At 39.8% G+C, this 10,142-nt stretch overlaps 1 protein-coding gene across 1 annotated transcript; it reads left to right on the top strand.

The window, feature by feature from the left end:
• The first annotated feature begins 697 nt into the window (after positions 1–697).
• LOC143141102 (major histocompatibility complex class I-related protein 1-like) lies at positions 698–9,886 on the top strand. Its single transcript, XM_076302365.1, has 12 exons — positions 698–847; positions 2,139–2,429; positions 2,518–2,817; positions 2,914–3,198; positions 3,479–3,607; positions 3,741–3,776; positions 4,986–5,054; positions 5,166–5,228; positions 5,407–5,460; positions 5,757–5,783; positions 5,878–5,937; positions 7,877–9,886. The coding sequence occupies exons 1-11, from the start codon at positions 793–795 to the stop codon at positions 5,919–5,921; spliced, it is 1,353 nt and encodes a 450-aa protein (XP_076158480.1). The 5' UTR covers positions 698–792; the 3' UTR covers positions 5,922–5,937; positions 7,877–9,886.
• Positions 9,887–10,142: the final 256 nt, after the last annotated feature.

Genomic DNA, 10,142 nt, shown 5'->3' with positions numbered 1-10,142 from the left:
AGCGGCGTGCATAGCCCTTTTGTAGCGTCATGTCATATGCTGCCCTCATCATCGACACTCCCACTGTTCAAGGTGACCACATCTCCCACATTGGGTCGCAAAGCCGTTTTGAGCCTTTCCCCCACAACCCACATATTGAGAATGTCACACTTTTTTATTTCGATCATTTAGGCCTAATAGGCTACTTTTATAGGCTATTTAAAAAAAAAAAAAAGATAGACCTATTTTAACTGGATTTTAACTGTGGTGGCATTGTTGTCTCCAAAACAAAATGGAATTAATTATATGTTCAAAAATAGCTGTTTTTTATATTGCATAGCCTATGGAAATATGAAAAATGACAGCAGTCTAGGCTACCTTCCCAAATATTAATGGCACATTACTGGTGAGTGTTTTGCTGTGAGAAGTCACGCTGACATTACAGACAGCCCTATCTATATAGCTTATTGAATAGATCACGCTAATAATTGCTGCTCTTCTCCAACAAAACACGATCACACAAAGATATAGCTTAAGATGTAACAACTGTGACAAAGGCAATTAATACCATAATAGCCTTACCATAACCTCGCTAACTTGATGCTACCTAACGACAACTGATGCCGTTGTGGGTGGATTTAAAAACGCAATCACGGGGGCGGTCCCTATTCCAGGTAACCAAACCGCACCAAAAGTCCTCGTCTCTCCTGTCGACTCACACTTCTCCTTTAGATGGAGGACGGATCAGTCCTCACAGAATTTCCTCTTAATTTCGATACACAAAGTTAACTAACCTGTGGATTCGACTTGAACATGATGAGTTTCGTGGAATTATTGACGGTCTGTGCCATTCTACCGATATGTTTGGGTGAGATAACGTTAGGCTTTTTTGAAATCAATTGCTAACTTTAGGCCAATGTAAAACCAGTGGAACTTCTGAAAGTGTGGGGCGGGCCCCACTAGTGGGGAACAGAGACGGCTGGTGGAGCACGATGAAGTGGAGGATTGTTTTTGTGCCCATCGTTATCATCTTTCTTTTTTGATAAGGAAGATCATAGACTCAAAACAAAATAGTCACGCACAAATTAATCAAAATATCAAATACAAAATAAAAAATAATAATAATAATAAAGTCAAAGAAAAAAATAAAAACTTGCAAACAAATTATTTGTGTAGTTGCAAAATAAATCTGTCTTTAACTGTTTGAATAACTTCTCTTTTGGTGACAACGTTTGTTTGTTTGCTGGGTTTACAGTTGTGATTCTTGTCATATGATTTCTTCACATTGCTTTAACCAAATTATGTTATTCTTTGCTGTATGTTGTACCAAAATGTAGTTCATTATCAAAGTGAGATGGTTGCTGGCATAAGTCAGCGACGTTAGTTTGAGCATATTTTCATAGTATTGTTTTTATGTGTTGAATGGGAGTCCATGGGAGCTGTAAATCTCAGACTAGCGGTGACCACTGAATATTTTGCAGGATAGCGTGACTGGATTTAGCCTACATTGTGAACCCAGAAATGTTGAATAGGCCTACTACAAAGTTTAATCAAAGACCTATTCCAATTAAAACCTTTCTGGTGGGTTTTATGCTGCAAATATATATATATATATATATATATATATATATATATATTGTATAATACTATTGTAGATAGTGCGAGTTACTGTGTTGTTACTCCAAAGTCTGGTATCACTGTAGCTTGTTCTTACTCCAGTGAAGTTGGATAATTGTGTTAAAGGTGCTCTAAGTGATGCTGGACAAGTCACTTCTGTTGACTTTCAAACAAAAAAGAGAGCTAGCTCGCTACTTCCTCCCCCTCCCTCCCGTGCTGCTCCAATGCAATTAAAACTCTCCTAAACGTGCATCTCTTCTGTGATTTGCTGGAACAGTTTGTTATGTTTTCATGGTCTAGGATTGCCCAGGTTGTTTTTGTTGCCGTTCTTGGAGCCAGGGCTGTCCACAGAGATCGTGTTTTTTTTACAGTGTATTCAGGCGGTTGGTTAGGTGCTGTTTGCAGTAAGTGACATAAAATGTTTTAGCCTAAAAAACGCGTTTCATCGCTTAGAGCGCCTTTAATTTAAATTAAGTTGTAAAATGTTTTCTGCTCTGACAATTTTGGATATTATGTTCTTCTAATTCATTTTTCCTGAAAAGCTGGACAAGGTGCCCCAGAACGCCACTCACTGTACTATGTGTACACAGCCCTGTCAAAGGCTGTCAATGCACCAGGCATCTTTGAATTTACTGCCATGGGCCTACTGGACGACAGAAAGATTGATTACTATAACAGCAAAGACCAAGTCAAGATTCCTCAACAGGACTGGATGAAAGAAAAGCTTCCAGCGGACTACTGGGAAAAGGGCACCCAGTCACGTAAAAGCAAAGAGCAATGGTTCAAAGTCAATGTGAACATTCTGATGGAACGCATGAAACAGAATGGATCTGGTGAGTCCCAACACATCCTGACTGCATAGACAGCAACAGACACATCTTTATTAATGCTTATTCTGACCTGCTTTTATCATTTCCTCAGATGTTCATGTCCTTATGTGGAAACATGGATGTGAGGTTGACACAATGGCAGACGGTTCTTTCAAGTTCTATCGCGGTGTTGATGCATACAGCTATGATGGAAAGGATTTCCTTTCCTTTGATGATGCATCAATGCAGTGGGTTGCCCCAACTCCTCAAGCTGTACCCACAAAACAGAAGTGGGATGGGGTTCCCATCCTCAATCAGTACACCAAGGGCTACCTGGAGAAGGAGTGCGTGGACTGGCTGGAGAAGTTCAGAACATATGGGGATGAAGAATTAAGAAAACAAACACAATATTGTGAGTACTGTTAACACTTGTTTAGGGGTACTTTACTGAATTAAACATAGTTAAAATGTATTGAACATATTTTGGTTTTGCTTGTTTGTTTATCAGCTCCACCAGACGTTCGTCTTTTTGCTAAAAGAACCAAATTTCCAGATACATTCGAGTTGACCTGCATGGCCACAGGTTTCCTCCCCAAAGAAATTGACATCACCATTCTGAAGGGAAAGAATGTTATAAAGAAAGGAGAAAGTGTGGATGTCTTGCCCAATGGCGATGGCACCCATCAGACCAGAGTGAGCGTGCACGCCAAAAAGTCAGAGATTAATGATTATGGATGTATGGTGGACCACAGAACCCTGACGACAGGACCAATTATAAGAAATTGGGAGTTAGGTAAGATTGCATTGTTTGGTTTAATCTTTACTATTTTTATTTGACATCTTTGTGTTTGACTTGTATTTCTTCAATAAAAAGGATTTATTGTATTTTATATTCATATGTTTGTCTAAAATCAATATCAGTAGTGGATTATTTCATGGAAGGAAATGCTAGAAATGTCTTGGCTCTGACAGTCATCATAGTTGTACAGCCAGAATGGGTTTGATCTATTAGTACAATAAGGCTTGAGGAGCAATGATGTTCTATGTAAGCACATTTTCACCTGTGGTTACAGATGGAGAATTATGCCCTGACGGTACCACCACATTCAAACATGGAACAATAGTGGGAGTGGTGATAGTACTGTTGATGGTGATGCCACTTGCAATTGGCGTGTTCATTGCTTGTAGAAATGGCGTTATTGGTAAGTTCGCCATATAACAGAAACTGATTACAGATAGTTGTTAATTAATTGCAAAACAAAGTGGACACTGCACTTTATTAAGCATTTTCTGTACATTTGTATGATTCTCTCCTCCTTGCCCGTTCTCTCCCAGTGTTTGAAAAGGGTCGTCTCAAATACAATGGTTTCGGTAAGTATTCTGTATTAAATGCACTCGTATCATGATCCTTTCCTAGAGGCAGTAAGAGGCAGTCTTCCTCATGTCACTATAATGAATCTCACTTCCCTGTTCTGTAGCAAATAAACATAATTTCCATTTGCAAGGACCAAATGTGTTGGTTTTTAGCACCATAAATTTAAGGTAGGTCAGGAAAGTTGCCAACTTTAGTGAAAAGACAACATCAAGATTTATCTACATACACAAATCTTCACTGACCTGGCAGTGATTTGTCTTTACAGAAGCTTAAAAAAATATATTGCTATCCATGAGCCAGTTGCTATAGAAATGCCTGATTTTGCGCTGTTGTCAGACAAACAAAGCCTAACCTCATGAAATATACTTATGACTATTCTTTTATTCTGTGTCGTGCATGCATAGTGTGAGTTATCAGTTGACTGTGGTGTAATGAAGATGGAGAGGCAGTGTAGGGATGAACAGGGGTTTGGGCTCATGACATTTACAAACTGTCATGAATCTATAGTTGCTAGAATACATTTTCCTTGTTGATTATTCTCTATTCTTGAATAGGTCAGAAGATGTACATTTTGTTGTTAACCTAAGATTGGTTTTCATAAGTCTTTGAGTATTATTACTTTTGGTTATATTATGTAGCTTTCTGGTAGCCTGGCGGGCCATCCTATATCATTGACATGTATAGTCTGGCATCGAATCATTCACCTCGCTTAATCCAAGGGGCGGGCAGAGAATTGTCTTTCAAACTGCCTAGGCATGCAATAGGCCAGCGCTACGACCATATCCGTATCCGGTCGGCAAAACGGCAAATACATCCTTCTTCGAAAGGAATGACTTAAGTGCATTGTGTTGATCTACTTTCAAAGAAAAGCACTTCCAAAGCAAAGTCCAACTCCTCCAAAGTTGACGCCAACGCCGATTCAAACAACCGCTCTTCGTTTGCCATAGCCACCTTCCTTGTTGTTCACCGTCGCAGGATGTCGTTATCCTGTTAAGCCCGCCTTAAGACTCTCTAACGAAATAGAGCGCTGTGATTGGCCGTCATCCACGGTGTTAAGCCAATAGAAATTCCTATGGTTCGATACTAGACGTACAAGCTGAGCAAATTAATTTGCCGCCGCTAGGGTGCGTCTAGATTTCTAGGCTAGCTTTCTGATACAGTGTGAGTACTATCTGTGATATCATTGAAATCCTCTGATTTCTCAGGTACTCGACCTCCACCTCCACCTCAACATCCACCTCCACCTCAACCTGCAGTGAACGAGCCTTTGCTGGGTAATGGACATAGTGATACAATTTGGTTCTAATAAGTCTGAGTATTATCACCTGTTGTATGTTACTTTACATAACGTAACGTTATGCTGTGTTATATTATTATTGTAAAAGCCACAGCACCAGCAGTGATTCAGATGGAACCCAAGCCTGCACAGCCGAGTGATTCTGATTCTGGTAAGATGACCTTTTGGTAACATTACATACAGCACTTTTAGAACCTATGTTATATCAAAGGAACATTTGGAACATGATGCTGATCGGCTTTGGGGAAAATAATCAGATTTGGGCTGCAGTCTGAACAAGGCCTAAGAACCTATGCTATAACAAAGTTATCCTGCACCTGTTCTTTCAGGTAATTCATCTGAAGGATCACCCAGAAGCAGTGCTGAAAACGTTTCTGCAGACGGTAGACATTTTCATAGATTTGATTATACTATACCTATACTATATATATATTTGATCTCTGTGGCTATTGTATTGTGCACATGTCAGGAGCTTTAAAATATTGTTATCCATGAGCCACGTGCTGTGTAGAAATGCCTGACCTGCAATATTGTCAGATGTTCTCCTTCTCGGCCTTACAAACACAAAGCCTAACCTCATTAAATGTAGTGATGACCATTCTTTAACTCTGTGTTGTGCATGCATTGTGTAAGTAATCTTTTTCTCTTTTTTCACTCATTTATTGCGTTCATGTTGCAGTGAAGGAAGGTGGTAATGATGATTCTGGTAATATGACTTTTTGGTAACATTGCATTGCATCTTACAGCACTTTCAGAACCTATTCTATATCAAAGACACCATTTTGTACCTGATGTTTCAGGTAAAGGAAGTCCTGCAGGATCAACCAACAGTGCTGAAAAATGAAACATTAACATGAACGGTAAACATTTTTACAGATATGATTAGAGCTCTGTGACTGTACTATTGTTCATAGAACAACATACAAACAGCATGTTTAGCATGATAGCAGCAGCTCAGTGGACAGCTGGTTCTGGTAGGCGGCCGGTCTTTTTTTTTTCACTCTGTAGGCCCCTTGGCCCCTAACTCTGTAGGCCCTGGCCTGTCTGACCATGGCACTAGCAGCTTTCACATCAGCAGTTCCTCAAAACCGCAACATTAACGTTAATGTTAGCAACGGATGTCTCAGATCTGTCAGCCATCAGCCCAATAGACTTTGACCGGCAGAAACTTTAGGTGTACATTACAAAAGGCAGGAAAGCATTGAAAGTAATGTCAATGTCAATTTATTTATATACCACATTTAGACAACAACAGTTGACCAAAGTGCTGTAAAATAAAATAATAATAAAACAATAGTAAAATAATAGTATAAAATAATAATAATAATGATAATAATACAGAGTAGATCCCAGATCAAAGCAATAATGATAACAATAAGAGTATATACAAGGTAATAATCTAAAATATAAAGTATGGTAGTGGTGGTGTGTGTGTATGTGTGGGGGGGGCAAAAGAGAGCTTAAAGGAATTATCCGGAGTAAAATGCACTTTAGATCAATTTACGGAGGATTGGGAGTACATACGTTGAGTTGACATCAAAATCATGTCATTCGGGTGTGTTTTGAGAAAGTTTGATTTTACCGTTTTTAGTCAAAACTCGTTAGCCTGGAAGTGACCAGGGCATGTCATTTCGCCGCTACAAAACGCTATTTTTATACCTCTACTACAGTTCCAAACAACATTACACGTGGTAGTGAGTAGAGGGTCCCTAAAGCCAAACCGAAGTATCCCGAGGTCTTTATGTGGTCGGATAGAGAGTCCAGAATGAATTTCATCAAGCCAGTACCTTTCCGTAAATGTTGCTGCTGCAGCTGGCATCTTTAGGGGAGTCGATTGCCGAGTGTGGAGTAACACGCTCTGGAAATTCACAATTTCGTCACCATTTTTTTTTTCAGGAGACTATCAAACCACACATTGTTCAAGAGACTATCAAACCACATTACAAAAACGAAGTTCACCCAAGGGTAGGCTACTTACAATTTCAAAAGCAACAAAGCCAAGTCGGCGTCCGTTTTGCAGTCTTCTTAGAAACTGCAATCTGACTACATTTTCGAGGCGCGATTGGATACTTCCGCTGAGTTACATCCGGATTTACCCGGTCCGGGTTCAGAAAGTTGCATATTCGTTTTTTCCGCTGAGAAGCGATAGAGGGAGACGAAGCACCCACCAAACCCAGAAAGTGTTGTAGATCCATCAGAACGACTCTCAACCTGCATAATTAAGGTCATTTTTGCTAAAATTGTTGCACAGGGCTTCTTTAAGTTCCCTAATTTTGGTAATTCCAGTTACACAGGCAGACTGTTAAACTCGGTTTAGCAAGCTAAGCCTTGTCATAACACCACATACTCATAAATTGCACTTTAATTTATTCTCACATGAACGTCCGTATGAATAGTTTTAAAAATGAATGTGTAGCCTACTAGTTGGTTATGTTACACTAACAATATAAAGTTAGCCAATTAGCAAGCTAATGAAGCTACAACAAATGTTAGCTACCAGAGAAATTTGTCGTCAATATGGAGAAATCGAGGGAGAATTAAGATAACATACATTGGACAGTTAAGTAAACACAATTCCTTGAAACCATTGTGTTCAGAAACAAGCTCAACCCCAAAATGATTTCACCCATTGTGTGCTGTTAGTATGCCTACCCCTACATGGGGGCGGTAACCTTTATGAAGATTGTATCTACTGAACACAACTTTTCTGGCTACTGCATGCTAGCCCAGCTCCTTAACCACTACACTACCACCGCCCCAACTGTGATTTAAAAATAAAAACTGTCTTTCTATTTCTAGGATGAAGATCAAGAAAGCTCAAGCTATTGTCCACAATGTTCTTGAGTGATCGCAGGTTATACAGAATAAGCTTGATTTTGACCTACTGTTACTGTTGGTGCAGGTATTCGCTAGCATGGATATTGGATTAACAATGTATTTGTGAAAATTATATTTACGTGTGAAAATTATAACACTAGCCTATCAAAAAGGAAGTCAACACTCAAATTAACATAAATAGCAAGAATGAGCCCAGTTGGGAAGTCACAGTGAGGGCCAGATGAATGTACATTTGCGAATGTAGCGTTATCAGCGCCAGACCCACACCGCAGATAGCGAACGCAAGTGTATGGGGTATTCATCCAACTTTCACTTCATCGGGTAATCTGCGCCTTTCTCCGCCCCCTACCGCAATTTACAAATGTTCACAACTGAACGGCATAGCTTACATACAAGCGCAGTTGAATGAAGATAACTGATGACGACGTTAAAAAGAATCAAGCGTTTAGCGATCATGAAATAATACAATACATGATAAGATGTCAACAAGCAGGGAGATGATCAGTAGTTCTACTCACACTACTTGAGCACATAGGCTAAAGAATATTGGTCAAATCTACCAAGTAGGAAAGTTTAAGTGGATGACGTGAAAGTAACACATTAGGCCAACAAAAGTTTAGGTTGCTTTTGATATAGTAGAAAGACTCAAAACTGGTGCTCTAAATAGTGATTCTGTTGGCTTTGAAAGGTTCTCTTATGCATTATTGCTTATTGACCACAATTTGGATTAACACCTGCTTTAACAAGGTGGAAATATTTAGGCGCAGAACAGACGTGCACTTTCCCGAGCAGTTTTTGTACATACCACGGAATACATAATTAGGTGCTCTTTACGCTTCCCCTCCCATCTCTTTACGCTAAACTCCCGCTTTCTCCTTGACCCTCCCATGGATGCATATGCATGACACGGAAAAGCGCAATTTGCCATGTTCAGCTCCCGCCACAGGCAGTCGCGCTTTTTACCTCAGTGCTGCCTGTTTGTACATACCTCGCCATGATTTCACACGCTCGTTGCGAAACAAATGCGCCTGAAGTGGGCACAAAAGCGTTAGTACATCTGGCCCTCAGTCTCTTAATGAAAATTAACCTACAACATAGATCAATCATTTAGTCACAAGATAAACAACCACCTCGTAATTTTTGGTTAGGCGCTCCAGACACCAACTGGAACTACCAAGGAACGACAAGTGCGACTGCCCAGAGGCAGTAGTTCAAACCACCAAACTTTTTGTGATTGAGACGTCTACTTTTTCTAGAAACACCAAATCCAATAATGACGGAGCGAACTACAAAGGTTGCGACGGAGGTTAGCCAACTACACTTTCTAGAAACGTACCCCTGAACATGTTCACAGTTCCCAGTAATGAGATGACAGAAATATACATCTCTTCTTTATGTGTACCAAAAGAAGAAGATGGACATATGCCAAGTCTGATAGCAGTTGTTTAAAAGCAACAGATATTGACATAAGATTGGGGAGTAAAACAGATGTAGATGAGGGAGTAGATTGCAAATAGCAAAGAATCTAACCCTTCATTCAGCATTGTTCATCACTGGTCCTTTTTTTATCTTTGTGTGTTAACCGTAAGAGAAAGTTGCTCATTTTATGTTTGGATAAAGTTCAACTTTACGGATCATCGTAATGGAGTTGCAATGGAGAGATCTTTTTGTTACACAAGCTTTCTCAAAATCTGAGAATGTCAAATGAAACTGATGCAGTATCGTATATGAAATTGAAGTTTCTTGTTACGCAACAGTGTCAGAAAGTTAAGACAATACATAAAGAGTAAAAGCTGTTATCTAAGATGCTGATCATTTTTTACTCGAGCTCTGCCTTTGTTCTGTCTGCTCAGGAACTGATCTTATTTGGGTCCTACTTTCTATGACATAGGGATAAGGTCAGCAGTGACCAGACTGCTGTTGTTTGTATTGTGTAACTGTGGCTGATTAAAACTAATATGTGAACAAGAATGTTTTCGGGTCTAGTGTTTGGTGTCTTCTGGGCTGTTTCTTCAAACAGAACACCTGGGATAAGTAAGTGAAAACAGAGGAAAAGATGGCCAAGGGGTGGGGCAGAAGAGGAACTGGGAGACGGTGTTAGGGAAGAGGAGAAGAGTGAACACGCATGAGAGGAGGCAGAGTGCAAGAAGAGAGAAAGACAAGAAAGATGGAGGTGTGAGTATAAATGATGTAAGCAAAGTTCAGATATCTGAATGGTGCTTTATCA

This window comes from Alosa pseudoharengus, unplaced genomic scaffold (genome assembly GCF_046254945.1).
Source record: "Alosa pseudoharengus isolate Yale_2024_CS ecotype anadromous, Long Island Sound unplaced genomic scaffold, YU_APseudo_1.1 YU_APseudo_1.1_scf_23, whole genome shotgun sequence".
Taxonomy (NCBI): Eukaryota; Metazoa; Chordata; class Actinopteri; order Clupeiformes; family Clupeidae; genus Alosa; species Alosa pseudoharengus.
This window is presented reverse-complemented; position numbering and strand designations above follow the sequence as displayed.

Coding starts and splice junctions, on each gene's coding strand:
- LOC143141102 (XM_076302365.1), top strand. CDS start 793: ATGATGAGTTTCGTGGAATTATTGACGGTCTGTGCCATTCTACCGATA. Junction 5,461..5,756: donor TGAAAACGTTTCTGCAGACG/GTAGACATTTTC, acceptor TTCATGTTGCAG/TGAAGGAAGGTGGTAATGAT. Junction 5,784..5,877: donor AGGTGGTAATGATGATTCTG/GTAATATGACTT, acceptor CTGATGTTTCAG/GTAAAGGAAGTCCTGCAGGA.